This window comes from Colletotrichum higginsianum (assembly GCF_001672515.1).
Source record: "Colletotrichum higginsianum IMI 349063 chromosome 7 map unlocalized unitig_7, whole genome shotgun sequence".
NCBI lineage: Eukaryota > Fungi > Ascomycota > Sordariomycetes > Glomerellales > Glomerellaceae > Colletotrichum > Colletotrichum higginsianum.
In genome coordinates this window covers 2,069,293-2,083,639 of record NW_017263917.1, presented here as the reverse complement: position 1 = coordinate 2,083,639, position 14,347 = coordinate 2,069,293, and the positions used below count along the sequence as shown (strand labels likewise).

At 54.6% G+C, this 14,347-nt stretch overlaps 6 protein-coding genes across 6 annotated transcripts; 2 read left to right on the top strand and 4 right to left on the bottom strand.

The window, feature by feature from the left end:
- Window positions 1-950: 950 nt before the first annotated feature.
- On the bottom strand, window positions 951-3,648 carry CH63R_10326 (DNA helicase; the record flags this gene model as incomplete). The annotated part of the gene is made up of 2 exons (XM_018305300.1): window positions 951-2,985; window positions 3,050-3,648. The coding sequence occupies 2 exons, from the start codon at window positions 3,646-3,648 to the stop codon at window positions 951-953; spliced, it is 2,634 nt and encodes an 877-aa protein (XP_018154724.1).
- A 952-nt stretch (window positions 3,649-4,600) lies between these two features.
- On the top strand, window positions 4,601-5,049 carry CH63R_10325 (DASH complex subunit Dad1; the record flags this gene model as incomplete). Its single annotated transcript, XM_018305299.1, has 3 exons — window positions 4,601-4,708; window positions 4,784-4,846; window positions 4,915-5,049. The coding sequence occupies 3 exons, from the start codon at window positions 4,601-4,603 to the stop codon at window positions 5,047-5,049; spliced, it is 306 nt and encodes a 101-aa protein (XP_018154723.1).
- Window positions 5,050-5,148: 99 nt separating this feature from the next.
- On the bottom strand, window positions 5,149-6,318 carry CH63R_10324 (uncharacterized protein; the record flags this gene model as incomplete). Its single annotated transcript, XM_018305298.1, has 1 exon — window positions 5,149-6,318. The coding sequence occupies one exon, from the start codon at window positions 6,316-6,318 to the stop codon at window positions 5,149-5,151; it is 1,170 nt and encodes a 389-aa protein (XP_018154722.1).
- Window positions 6,319-7,273: 955 nt separating this feature from the next.
- Window positions 7,274-8,352, bottom strand: CH63R_10323 (Ras family protein; the record flags this gene model as incomplete). Its single annotated transcript, XM_018305297.1, has 3 exons — window positions 7,274-7,648; window positions 7,739-7,942; window positions 8,062-8,352. The coding sequence occupies 3 exons, from the start codon at window positions 8,350-8,352 to the stop codon at window positions 7,274-7,276; spliced, it is 870 nt and encodes a 289-aa protein (XP_018154721.1).
- A 1,072-nt stretch (window positions 8,353-9,424) lies between these two features.
- CH63R_10322 (Skp1 family protein) lies at window positions 9,425-10,103 on the top strand (the record flags this gene model as incomplete). The annotated part of the gene is made up of 3 exons (XM_018305296.1): window positions 9,425-9,600; window positions 9,853-9,992; window positions 10,081-10,103. The coding sequence occupies 3 exons, from the start codon at window positions 9,425-9,427 to the stop codon at window positions 10,101-10,103; spliced, it is 339 nt and encodes a 112-aa protein (XP_018154720.1).
- A 614-nt stretch (window positions 10,104-10,717) lies between these two features.
- On the bottom strand, window positions 10,718-14,027 carry CH63R_10321 (Lariat debranching enzyme domain-containing protein; the record flags this gene model as incomplete). Its single annotated transcript, XM_018305295.1, has 4 exons — window positions 10,718-12,415; window positions 12,477-12,646; window positions 12,954-13,465; window positions 13,522-14,027. 4 exons carry the CDS (start codon window positions 14,025-14,027, stop codon window positions 10,718-10,720), a joined length of 2,886 nt encoding a protein of 961 aa, XP_018154719.1.
- Between the last annotated feature and the right edge of the window lie 320 nt (window positions 14,028-14,347).

The following is a 14,347-nucleotide window of genomic DNA, read 5'->3' as shown; positions in this document are numbered from 1 at the left end:
TTCGCCCCTCCCATCGCGACAACAGTGTCGAGCAATCTTTGGTCCCGAAGCCACTCGTCATCACTGGACAACATGACGAAGGACAACAGGAGCGAGACATCGACCATTGATCGTATCCGGCACCGGTTTGATTGGCTTTCCAGGCGCTCGCCGACACGTTAGTTAATTAACCCTATCAATTTTCAAAAAAAAAAAAAAATGTCAAAAACGATATGTGTATGTATGTTTGTTGTGCATGCATACAGTTTGCAACCGTCGTCGGCATGGCCAAAAAAAAAAAGGCGCGAGACAACGCAGCTCCAAAAAAAAAAAAAAAACACCGCTTGCTCGCAAGCGGCAAAAGTTCCGAAACCGAGAATCGAATTCGGGGCTATGCCTAACCTCTCACAGAGATGAGAGGGCATCATGTTGGCCACTACACCATATCGGATGTTGTTGCAAGGTATTCAAGGTTTGACATATAAGTACGGTTGTGCGCAACTTCCACTGTGGATACCATCCGGAGCGGATCCAGATGGCCAGTGCGCTTTCGGAAGGTCCCCTTTCTTCCGATAATTGGCCGACCGGTCTAAGGGCCGGTGCACTGGGCACGACGTATCTTCGGATCGTGAATTTGGTCCTTTCTTTCGGCGGGTTCAACATTGCGACCGACACTAGTGGCCAGCGTCCCGTACTGCGTGCAGAGCGTTGGAGGGGATATGACTGTCGAATCGCACAAGCTCTGGACATGCCACCAGACACAACCGGGACCGGTCACGCTTTCACGGCATTGCGATGAGAACAATCCATATCAGATTTCAACAGCGTGATTCTTCTGCTCGCATCTGACACTAACTACCACAAACTCAGGACACACCCCATTCTGTTCTTGTTCCCCAAGCCTTTACCCGGTCCTATGTGTCGCAGCTCGCCAGTCCCGGATCACCAAGCCATCACCTCTTTGATTCCAATCACTTCGCCTCAAACATGGCATTGCCGCTGCTCATCATGTGTCTGAGGACGGAGACCTGGGATTCCGGTCCGTAGTGGTTCGCATACTTGCCATCTGACACATGGTTGGGGTCGATAAACGTGCGGGTCTTCCTGCCTACGTCGCCCCCAATCGCGCAAGGCTTGAAAAAGGGACCCCATACCACGATGGCCTCCGCCTTGGACATGGATCCGGCGTCCGTAAGCACAACGGCTTTGGCCGATTCCCGGAAGGCACCGTAGTAGGTATCTCGGGACATGTGAGTCGTGGTGCACAATACGTCGGCACTCTCCACTATGTCCACCAGGAGATATTCGATGAGCTCCCTTGCCCAGTGTTCGGCTCGCAGCCGTTCATCTCTCTCCTGCTGCACCGTCATGTTCTTTTCTTTTCGGTTCTTATCGGGCGCCGCGTGTGAAGTTCCACTGGAAACGACGAAGTCCCTCACCTTGTGTAGCGGTATGTCTTGGGTGACAAAAGCCCGGAGACCCGCGAACCTCCTGTCGTTGCGAAAACTCTGGCGCAGGTCGAACAGCTTTGGACTGTCCAGTGGGTCGATCTTCAATTCGTCAAAGCCGACCAGCTTCAACAGCCACTCGCATGGAGACAGAGGCTGGGACCATGTCGACATCTCCCATTCAATCTCGCCTCTAATCACCAGGCGAATAAACGAGCCGACTTCTTTCTTGATGTTGTATCCACGGACAACGAGAGGGATGTGGCGAGGCATGTCGCACGTGGCTTTCTTCTGAAGAGCTTTCACAACCTCGGTTCCTTTCTCATAAAGCATCAAGGCAAAGTCGAGTACCGCATTGTGAGACGAGGCCGAGGCATGCACCTTGTTTGTGCCAGGGTTCGCCAAGAAAAGCAGTGTGGTGCTGACGAGCATCTCAGCTGCCTTTCTTCTAGTCCCCTGAACGCCGATGATTCGGAGAGCAACCGTTGTGATGTATCGTCGAAAGGAGGGAGAATGCTCCGACATCACCATGTTTGCGTAGGCAGCATCGAACTGAACCGTTGGCTCTGCAGCTTCCGAAGAAATGTTGCCGTCAAGGGAGACGTTCCGCGCCATTCGAATGAGCCCAACGTCATCATTATCATCGCCGTTGGCAACCGGAGGTAAGTGAAAGATGGGGTGACTATATCCATGGCCGATGAAGAACTCCTGTAGGGTTATCTTGAGAGCATTGCAACTATCGCTATGATCCGTCTCAGGGCCGCTGCTGTGGTAGGGCAGAACGTTTCTCGTAACGCCGTTCGTCTCAAACAAGTTGGCCGTTGCATTGACTCGTCTGCGTGAAAGGACTCGGCCGTCAAAGAAATCAAGATAAATATTCTCTCTTTCGGCTTCTTTCTCAAGCCTCCAGAACGTTTCAATGACTGATTCTGCGATCCGCGGAAAAGCTCGGATTGGATGATTGCGAGTACTGTACGCTGAAGAAGTTGGATCTCGGGGACGATGCACCTCAAGTACGAAGTAGCCGCCGTCTTCGTAGGGTCGATCGCCCCGATACTCCTCAGACCACACATTTTTGATGGGAACGACTTTGGCTGACCAACCGAGGTCATCCCTGTCTGGCTTTCCGTCGTCTCTTAGAGTTCTCGACGAGGGAGGCAGTCTGAATGCGATGCTCAGCTCAGTGTTAGGGTTCGTCAAACTGCCGATAGATCGCTTGAATCGGGTCACCTGAGATATCCAAAGTGAGAAGAAGATTTCCCAAGAGCTTGGGTGAAGGAGAAAACGCACGAATCCTGGGCTTAGGCGTGTAATGGCCCAGAAGCGGTCCGTCTCGGCTGACGGCTTGTTGCCATCCTTGAGAAACAAGAATGGAAGCTTCACCTTTCTGACATCTTGTACATCCATGGCATACCACCAGTTGTCTTGCGCGATTGACTGCGTGATAACAGTCGCCGCATCGTTGAGACTGTTGAACGAATACCTGACTGGTTCTTGATGTGCTACTCGGTTCTCAAACGCCATCTGATCCCTGTATCTGCTGATATCCCAGTGGTGTCTGGTATTGAACTAGGTCAGCTTGTTTCGGTGGTTACCAGAAAGACTAAGTATAAATAACTCACACGTTTCCGTAAAGCCTTTTGGCGGTGATTTGCTTCGGTGCAAGGTCGATGAAGCTGGCCAACGAGGGTCTGATGGTGTTCTTCACAAGAATCATGAAGCTTGTCTGACCAAAGATGGTTTCAAGGTTCCATCCTCCTTGTATGTTGCAACCGGAGTTGACGTAGCCGTCGATGGCCACGTTTTTTCCCTGGAAAGGAAAACCCATGCCGCTGATGAGATTTCTCTCGCCAGGACGGAGTTTTATCTGGAGAATTCCAAACTCGTCCGGTTGACATTGTCCTGGAAGAAGCATCTTGACTTGAGGGGCGAAGTCTAAACTGCCCCCCGAGATGTCGAAAGTATTCAACCGCCATCTGATGGTGATGGCGAGGTCCTCTGACTTTGACAGATTGCTTTTGAAGAAAGAGGCCGCCGTATTTCTGGCTCGAGGAAACCGAACCATCGCACCAATGTAAGCTTCATGGTTACCTCCCACGTATATGACGATTTCCGTCCGCAGCTGATTCTCGAAGCCGAGAGTCTGGCCGCCGATGATGAAGGTGGCATCGGGGCTCACAATTGCGCATGGCTGCGTGTCGTTCAAAAGTGGGAGAGGCATTTCGCCGCGTCTGATTAGGTGAGTATGCGAGATCTCGAATGAATGTAAGTAACAACCTTCAGTGTGAGAGGTGCAGTTTGAAAAGGCTGTATGCGAAATGAGTACGCTGGCGAAGACTGAAGAACTTGAGGTTCCGGGCCTGAATATCGCGCTTAAATAAAGATTGTAGAAGGAGCGGCGGTGAAACTAGTTAGAAGGTGAGAGAAGAAGCAGGTAGCTGATGATATTCTAAGGAAGGAGCGTTGCGAGTTTGAGGAGGCGGCTTCTTTCCTAGGAAGGCACAACCAGCAAGGCAACCAAAAGGTTCGTGTGCCGCTGAAGTACCTATACTAAGTATCTCGCAGCTATCTACATAAAAAAGAAAGAAGAAGTTTGTAAACCCCCAGCTCTACAGTCGATAAACAATTCTGTGTTTCCTGATGTATGCAGTTAGATAATGCTTTTGTCGTCCCCATGCTTTACATCTCTAGCATGCTGGAAGATAGCCTGGTTTAACTGAAAACCACGTTGAGTTCGGACCTTCTCCCCCAGTCACCCAACCAGCGGCTCACCAGCACCATAATTCAGTTACATACTGCGTATTTTGAGTGAATGCGAAGAACCTGGGTCCTACTTGACAGTTGCAAGCAGGGAACCGTCAGCTGGGCAGCCTCCGTTGTCTTATGATCAAACAGAAGCATTAGCAAGCAGACATATCTGCCACCTTATTATCTCACAATTCTATACCATTTATAAGAAAGCGAAAGCAGTTGAGCTGAATGGTCAGAAAGGAAGGATAAATGCGATATCTAGTGGTCAAGCAAAACTAAGATGTGTTGTACTGTCCACAAATCCCCAGGTTGGCGAAATAAACACTGTGCATCCCTCACCCCACTACGGATACCATCATCGCCCAGACGCGCATTACCCCACGGCGCGCAATGTCCCTTTCAACACTCATCCTCAACCCAACATGTCGTCACATCAGCGCTCCTTCTCCCGCTCCCAGTCCCAGGCCGGGACGAGGGAAAAGACCTACTTTGAGCAGCAGCGTGAAGAGCTCCTCGGCGAGATCGCCATGGTAATGCTTTCCATTACCCCAACGAACAATCGACAAAAACACACACGGGGATGCTAACAAACAAAACAAAAACAGAGCTTCGAGCATGTCCTCGCCAACATCAACAAGCTGAACCGGTCGCTCGAGGCCGTCATCACGGTACCAACCCCAATCCACTCGACCCGAAACCTCCAGGAAACGCGCGCTAATGGATCTTCACGCTGCAGGTCGGAAACGAATTCTCCTCTGTCGAGGCGTTGTGGTCGCAGTTCGAGAACGTCATGGCCAAGGAGCCCGAGCAGAACAAGGAGGGCGAGGGCAGCGGCGGCGAAGGCGAAGCGAGGAACGAGGAGAGATCATGATACCCACAAAACATCACGAATGAATGCGAAACGATAGGTTCTTTTTATTGAGCACCAAGCCAGCCCTGTCTATCACTCGCCGCCCCGTGTCGAAGCTCGCTACCACCACACCAGGCGGCCAGCGCTGGACGCATAGGACCTCTTGGGCGCTTTTTCCATCTTGGGCGCCTTCGCGCACCGCTTCCTGTCCTTCTGCCCATCTATGCTATTTGCCAGATCTTCCAATCCAAACATCAGATCTCCAAAGTTGGACTCCTTGAGCGCATCCAACCTCGCCGCGACGCAGAGACATCTGTCACACGCCGCCGTCAACGGCTCCTCCTCCTTGTGCAACTCGCTGCTGAGCTTCGCAAGCTGCGCCTGGAAAAGCTCCCAGCGGACCACCATCTTGGCGACGAGCACCCGATCAGCTTGATTCTTCGCGTCACGGACCTGTTGGAGCGACTCGACGTTACGCTTCAGCATCTCCGCCTCGGACGCAACCCTCCGGATCTCTCCTGTCAATACCACCAGGGACGAAAGCATCTCGTCGTTGTGCTTGAGCGAAACGTCTATCCCCTCGGCGTGATTGCGTAACGTCAACCCGGAAATGCGTGGGTTACGACCCTCACTCCCGGTCTTATACCGGCCCGCCATCGTAGTCTGCTGAATCCTTACACACTTCGGCTTCATCTTCATCTGTTGCTCCCGCTTGCGCATGGCCGCAAGTTTCGACGCCTTGCGCGACCACATTTCCGATGCTATTCTGATCTCTGCGTTGAGAACCATCTTCTTGCAATTGCTCAACTCGCGGATCGAATCGCCCACCTGCTTGGCATCATCGCCGAGACTCTTGGCCTTCTCGCAGAGTTCGGCCAGGGGCCGGACGACTTCCCGGCACCGCCTGCCGGCAGTTTCGTACGTATCCTGGGCGACTCCGACATGCCTTCGTAGCAGATCCTGTTTCTTGGGGTACTTGGACGGGTGGCAGATCTGCCAAATCGTACTCTTAGTACCGCGCTGGGCAATCGCCATGATGAGCCCGTCGGCCACTCTCAGATCCGCGCGCCATCCCTCGACTGCGATTCTACAAAGTCCCTCGCGCGCTCTATTCAACGCATCTAGAGTACTCTCCAGGCCCTGCATCTGGAGATCGAGGGCGGCGACGGATGGGCCGGATGGATGGTTGCTCTGAGACGGGACTGGTGTGGTGGGTCGGCTGTCACGGTAGCCATCCGTGAGATCACGTCGCGGGAGATCGGCGATGCGAACCCGGCGAGAATATTCCATGATTCGCAAGGATCGGCCGGTGATTTTACTGTAAACAAGATGTGGCGGGATGGGATTCTTGGGTTCTTGGGGGGGGGGATTTGGAGTGTAGGATTCCCAGTACAGAACCTAGAGTCCGATTCTGCGAAATCCCATCTTAATGAACCCCTTCCCGGACCTTTCTCCGATATACACGCTTCGACATTGACTTTCCCTCCCTCACTAGAGGCCGTTTTCGGATGTCGTGCCTCTCGGTACCACCACACGTTGAACCAAGGCATCGGGTCACTCAAATAGGCTAACAACGGTTGAGCTGCTAACGCCTCCCGCACGGGTTCCCTCACATTTCACTGTCACTGCTGCGAGCTTGAACACTTCCGGTTTTGATGCTTTTGACAATTCATGTTTCCTATCCCCTCCGGAATGCCCTATCAAGACAAAAAACCCGATGCTGATACAGGAGAGGGTAACAGAAGAGGAGAGGAAAAAGGCTAGGAAAATAAAAGAAAAAAATGTGCCCCACGGGGTCAAAAGTACCTAATGGATACAGAAACTGATCAAAGTCTCCTCTGTACCCGCTCCGCTTGCGTGTGTATGTTTGTGTGTGTGTGTGTTTTTGCGTCAAAAAGAAAAGGGTATGGACGAGTCTCGAGACTCCGATGAGAATACAACTCACTTTCCCTCCCAACCCCTTCATTGATCCTACCCCTTATATACCAATTCTCCTCCGTCGGAAAGAAGAAAACACTTTCCGCGTCCCTGGTGTCAAGGGGGAAAAAAAGATTTGTCCCTGGTCTAGAGTACATCCAGCCCCAGAGCAGGAGACGCCCTTCGCTAATGGTGGCGCATGCTTTCTCCAGATCGTAATAGTAGCAGGTCGTAACGAGATCATGCAGATAAAACAAAGTCATTCATTACGCCCTCCGCCAGTGCCCAATGCCTGTCCGTCGCAACCCCTCGATCCTCGGCGAGAATCTTACAGGATCTTGCAATTCCTCTTCTTCTTCTTCTTAAGAGCGACGCTGGGGATGCCTGCGCTGCTCCCGGGAGGACCGCCGGATGTTGACGACGAAACGGCAGCTTGAGCCTCCACGTTTTTCCGGTCGTTGGCCACGACGGTCAGGATGGCCTGCTCAAATATCTCGTCCACACCCGTCATCTCCTTGCTGCTGCACTCCGCGTACTGGGCGCCCATCTTGCGTGCAACAGCGCGGCCCTGTTCCTGAGTCACTGGAGTGAGGCCTTGCGTCTTGAGCATGTCGATGCACGTCTTCTTGAAGCGGAGGTCGGACTTGAGGCCCACGAGAACCAGAGGGGTATAGGGGCAGAAGTGGAGGACTTCGGGATACCACTGGCGACAAGAGAGATTAGCATTAGTGGCAAAGGGGGCCCGAAAAAAAGGAGGGGCTTGTTATCGGGGCCGTGATTGTGATTGGATTACCTTGTCCATGACGTTTTCTAGCGAGTTCGGGCAGTCAATCGCAAAACAGACGAATATCAGGTCGGTCTCGGGGTACGAGAGCGGTCGCAACCGGTCGTACTCCTCTTGGCCGGCCGTGTCCCACAGCGCGAGCTCTACGGTCTTACCGGACGGCGGGTGCGTCGGGTACGTGATGTAGTTTTCGAAGACAGTGGGGACGTATTTCTTTTGATTGTTAGAGTCAGCATTGTTTTGACTCTTCATTTCGCCTCCGGGGGAGTCGCAATTGGCGCGCGCGCGATGCCTCGAGACCTTGGGACGAAAACAATGAAAATGAATCTCACCTCTGGAAAGTAACCTTGGCTGTAGCTGATGAGTAGACACGTCTTGCCGCATCCGCCGTCGCCGACGACGACAATCTTCTTAGAGTAGGCAGGACCCTCGGTGACGTGGGTTGCTGCGCTCTCGCGCCCTGTGGATGAGCTCATTGTGGTGCTGACGGTACCGTCGCTGCTTCTCAGACGCGTGTTGCGGCGGGATGTGGCCGGGCGTCCCAGGCCTTCGTCGTACTTTTCGCTGATGTTCTGGGACGAGGAGTTGTGGTATGAGTTGCGGTACTGGTATGAGGACGCCATAGTGCGGCAGGCTCAAGACGGGTGAGTATGGTGTGTTTTTGGCGCGATAACGATGAGGGTCGTTTCGCTGCGCCGTCCCTCGCGCGTGTTTGCAAGATGGGGAGGGATGCGTTGATGTATACCGGGGGGGATGCCGGTGCGTGCGCTCGTATGGGGAGGGTAAATGGGGTTGTTGTTGTTGGGGAGACTTGAGTGGTTTGTGCTTTTATGCGATATTGCGCCCCCCGTTTGTGTAGGTAGGTAGATGCTGGTGTTTGTTGTTTCGCGATGGGTCGATGGGGATGCTGGTGCTGATATTGGGCGCCTCTCCTCGACCAAGAGTAAGCAGGTTCCTGGTTTCTTGCAAAACTACCGCTTTCAGTCGGATGCCGTTAGGATACGGTTTGGGATTTGGGAGAGGCACGCGAGGCGGGTGAGAGACGTTGCGGCGGTTTTGAATGGAGGAATGTTGGAGAAGAGCTTGGTCTGGCTTGGGAGTGTGTATTGTATGGGGGTGGGTTTGTGTGGTGAGGGTGGATGGGCGGGTTGTGCTGTGTTCTTGAGGAGAAGGGACGGGAGCAAGGAAGACCAAGTGTAAACAAGTCGACGGGGCAACCAGCCACTTCTTGCTAGGGTGATGACGGCAGGCGCCAGAGCAGCAGGGGGAGCCACAACGACAACGCAAAACCGGGGCGCGCTAACGCGGATCAACTGCACCCCTGGCGGCTGGCCTGGCTCTCCCCTTCCCCCCTGCCGTCTGAAAACAGGAAGCTGAGGGTTTTTCCGGTACTAGCCCCTCGCTTCCGGGACGCCGAGTGGGATGATGTGGTCCGAGCTCCACTTACGCTTCCTTCAAAACCGGCGCGTGAATTTTTCGTTCTTGGATATTTCGAACGAACGCGTCAACCTTCAATCGAAGGAGGGCTTTTCCATTCCGCCACGAGCAAGCTCCAGAAGCGAAAACCAAAAAACACGCACAATATACTTTGTGACTGTGATTTCTGGGGAAGACACCGACACATCGGTACTACGCAAGCAGGATTTCATTCCCTCAAGAGTTCGGATCTGCCTCAGCTGCTCCCTGCTCGCTACAATGGACCCCAACGGCGCGACCGAGAGCAAGTACGTGACTCTAGTCTCCAGTGATGGCTACGAGTTTGTTGTCTTGCGCGAGGCTGCCTTGATCAGCCCAGCCATCAAGGGAATGTTGGACACGAGGAACAACTTCCGCGAGGCCGCGCTTGGCCGTTGCGTCTTTGAGGAGATCAGGTAAGCTTCACGTTCTCTCACCCGTTTTCACATTCACTGGCTGGTTGCTATGATGAACCAGAATTATTTCGCTGTGTTCTTACTGACAGACCGCCGCTGCAACGGCTGGTCTGCTTGATTGCCTAACTACACTTGATCTGAAACAAGCAACATTTCTTCTTCTTATCCTCTCTGTATCTCTCTACCCAGCCACCCCTCCCTCTTTTCTTATTCCAAAAGTTCTGGAAGCATCTGACCGTTCTCCCTCGGCAGTGGCGTCGTACTCGAAAAAGTATGCGAGTACTTCCAATACTGGTACCGCTACCGGGAGCGAGAGGATGTCCCTGACATGGACATTCCAGTCGAGCTGTGTCTGGAACTGCTGGTCGCAGCCGACTACCTGGGTCTGGACAGTAAGACAACTCCCCAGCCTCCCTCTCTGCCCCAGAGTGACGGGGTTTGTCTCTGGCATGAGACATTTCTGACACGTTCGCCTCCCAGAGCAAAACACCGGCACCATTTGATGACGATGAGCACATGATTCTTTGGCTTTACTGTTATTACATGACGGAGTTCGGGTGTTTTGAGCATTATGGCCTGGAGGAACGGGCGAGATACCACTGCTCTTTATGACGAAATGCCATGCCCCAAGCAGGCATGACTCTTTCTCTTTTTTTTTCCTATCTTTTTTTCTTCTCTCCCTTTGCCATGGTGATTCCTCCGCCTTCAATTCTCTCTCTCCACTGAAAAATCAGAGCAAAAACAACCCCCATCTTAGCATATGCGTTCCTCTCTTTCACTCATCCGTGGGTTGAACGTCTATTAAAGATGGAAGATTGACTCTATTCCACTCACTCTGCTCGACTCAACTTTCTACCATTGAGATCTACGCTTTTTCTGTTGGGATACATGCATGACCGTTAGAACATGTTGGTATATGAACAAATACAATTCCAGCCTTTTTGGCCACACCCAGAATGCTCCCGTCGTGAACCTCGGATATGGATCCTGCTTCTGATGATGTGTTTCCGGTGTCTGATGAGTATATGCCTGCATTTCAACAATGGTAAACACGGGACCGGTCAGGCTCAAAACAAACCGGATCAAGGTCCGTCCATCACCTACAGCCCACGTAAAATCAATGCCAACCTCTGCCTCGACCTCCGCCGCCCCTCCCCCTCCCCCGTCCCCGGCCACCCCGTCCACCTCCCCGATGAAACCCTCTACCGCCGCCCCGGTGTCCCCTAAACTCCCCGGCCGGCGGGCCCCGGGCCCTTCTCTCCATCCTCTCCTCGTCGCCGGCATCCCAGAGGTTCTCGAGCCCCAGCATGGCGCAGAACGCCGCCGTCTGCGGGCTCGTGTACTCGAACGGCTGGTGCGGCACCGACTCGGGCTCGCCCTCGGCGTGCGGCGGCGCCGTGACCGCAAAGTTGAGCGGCACGTCTAGCCCGCCGTCCTTGTGCGCCACGACGTTCTCCTCGACCCACCGGCGCTCCGCGTCGATAAGCGGCGCGTAGTGCTCCTCGCCCAGGTCCGGGCTCGGCTGGGCCGACGGGTCGCCGATCGTCAGCGACGAGTGGAAGACGCGCGTGATGGCCAGCCACTCCGGGTCGTACTGTAGGCGAAAGGGGCGCGTCGGCGACGGCTGGCTCGCGGGCGGGACGTTGTGCGGGCGGACCTCGAGGAGCTGGAGGAAGTGGCGGCGGGGCAGGCACTTATCGAGCGCGAGGAAGTTGACCTGCTTGTTTGTGATCGTCGGAGGCACGGGCTGGCCTGGCGTCCTCTTGGGCTGCGGCGGGGGACGCATGAACGAGGCCGGGAGTTGAGCCCGGAGCTCCTCGGGTACGGAGGTCTTGGCGGTGGATTCTTCTTTGCTTGTTGTCTTTTCAGAAGTGGCGGTCTGGCCGTTCTTGTTCTCGCCGTTGTCGTCGTCGTCGTCATCATCGTCGAGACCGATCTCGTCTGGGTTCGCAGATGCTGCCGGAGCGAGAGCATCTGTGACCTCCTCATCGCCGTCCAGGTCAATTTCGTCAGGGTTATCAAGCGCTACCACCGGTTCTCTTGCCGGAGGAACGGACGCTGCCGCCGCAGTCTGAGCCGGAGCAGCCTCGTCCTTGGTCGTGGTAGCCGCCGCAGACTCGTCCTTGTAAATCTTCAACGCGGCGAACTTGCAGTGCAAATGCGCCGAGAACCAGTACGGCGGCCGCAGACGGTCGCATACGTACTCGGCGGCGACGTTGCCCAGCGTGCCGTCTTTGGACTCCCTTTCGAAATCGGGCTTCATCCTCCACAACGCCTTCTCCTCGCCCCACCTCTCGATGGCGCGCGGCCAGTCGTGGCTGATGCCGACGTCGACCTGCTCCCTCAGCAGCAGCAGCTTCCGCACGTCCACCTCGCGGACGTGGTAGAAGCTCTTGATCTCGTCGGGTCCCATGGGCAGCCGCTCGTGGTGGGCCTTGCGGTAGTCGAAGCCCTTCCAGATGCCGCTCATGCCGGCGATGCGCAGCGGGCCCAGGCGCAGCACGTTGGCGGCGCCGAGGTAGTAGATATTGGGCGCGGCCCAGCCCCCGTAGAACAGCTCCCACATGTGGCTCGCCGCCTCGTGGTTGCCACCGGCGAAGACGGTCAGGTAGGGCGCCGTGCGGTGTCCGGCATAGTACTCCCAGAAGTCGCCCAGCTCGCGGTACTTGGCGGGGACGGACATGACGGTAAGGTCGGCGGCGTTGCGTGCGGCCTGGAAGTCGCCGCCGATGATGAGCAAGTCGACGCCGTCCCAGCCGCGCGCCTCGCAGGAGGCCGCGACGGCGGCGTATATAGCGTTGAGGGTGCCATGGCCCTGGCAGAACGTTAGTAAATGAAACCAATATGGGTTCATTGGTGGGCGTCTTGAAACTCACGCAGCCCTCGACAGCAATGCGAACACCGTTGGTCTCGAATGTTTGCGTGGCCATTTTGTCGGTGATCGCTTGGGTCTGTTCTGCTGTTGTTGTAAGGCGGAGGTTGGGTGAGGTTCCAATTGCGCCCGCGAAATTTTCAGGGCAGAATTGGGAGGCGTGCGAGATGCCGCCTGCGTGAGTATGTGAGCCACCAAATGAACTTTACAAACACTTGACAATATTTGAAAACAAACACAGAATTTGGGTTCGAACTTGCTATTAGTGTAAGACTGTTTTCATGGGGGTCTTAAAGTTCTTTGTTTCTAGATTCTGAGATTCTGTCCATAGCCGGGTATAGGTTCAACAACGCGCTCCCTCATCCAAACCATTACTCACCCGTAATGATGACTAACAAATGTGAAAGAAACCATTGAGTAGAGTTATTATCTATCTTCAGACGCTACAATTGCTCGTAAAACCCAAGAAGCTTCTTCGCACCGACTTCCCACATCATATCGTTCTGCAAGTGGTGTCCGGCCCCCGGCACCCAAGCAAGTCTCACCCCACTGCCCTTGTCGTCGTTGCCGCCTTCCCCACTTAGGGGCTCGATATCGTCGACCTTTGCATCCAGCTTCTTACTCCCCACGAGCTCCGTGAATGCCGTCCGGTAAAAAACAGCCAGTTTCGACATAACGCCGTGCGTCATCATCTTGTCTTGAGTGCCGGCCATAACCATGATGCGCTCACTGCTGCCCCAACCGCTAATCGAGTTGACGATGCTGGCAGCCGTGGTAAAGGGCCTCATCATGCTGATGGGCCAAAGGAAGGACTCGTAACGGTTCACGTGCTTCTGGAATTTGAGGATGGCAGAGTCCGGCATCTGGTCGCCAAAGAAGGCTTGCTTGACCAAGAAGGGGTGGGAGAGAGGTGAGTTGGGATGCCAGCCGTGGAATAACATGCGAATAGCGAACCACGGGTCAAACATGGCCCAGTTGGCATAGACTCCATAACTAGAGAAGTGTCAGTTGGGACGGAATCCGGCCTCGCTCATCTGCGTGATGCTTACGATCCGAATCCCGGCACGGCTCCGAGCAGCGCAAGGCCTCTCACATGGGCTTGCTTTGCAGAGAGAATGCCCTGGGCCAACCCGCCGCCGCTCGAGTGTCCCACAAGCAAGACCTCGCTCCCCTGGCGCTCCTGAACCCATTTGATAGCCGCAATCGCATCGTCGGCCAGGTTCTGCCTAGTGGTCAAGTACACCATTCTCATGTACGACGGGTGCCAGCTGTTGCCATGTCCTCTCAGAGAGACAGCGTAACAAGGAATGTCGTGCTTGGCAAAGTACTGCATGTACTCCGTCCACACCCACGCGCTGCCCATGCCGCCATGGACGAAGAAGATGGGCGTTTTTGTCGTCGTCGGGTCGGCGCCCTGGTTGGACAGTACTTCAATCTTACCCGACGGCGTTTCTACCCAGTGTCGGGTGAGGCCCTCCGGGACGGCGGGTGATTTACCAGTGGGCGCCGTCCAGTAGAGCCACTGGTAAGTCAGCTTGAAGTCGAACAAGCCCATGTCTGAGGCTTCAATTGTATCAATCGTTGTAAGACGCGAAAATGTGAGTCAAGACGTTGTGTGCTGCGAGTGAGAATTATTCGAGCGTGTCAATGGTGGCGCACTTGCGGCCGGGGGAGCTTCGCGCCCTTTTAAGAAAGAAAAAGTCCCAACAGCCGGGCCTTTGAGACAGCAACACATGTTACGTGTAAGCCACAAGCTGAAAAAAGAGGCATCGTCGAGGCAATGCGGTGTGTTTCTCCCGAGACGTTTTCGAGTGTAAAGACTCATCGCGGGACTTTCAGGGACGGCACGGCCGCCTGGTCCATGTCGCGGCGGCG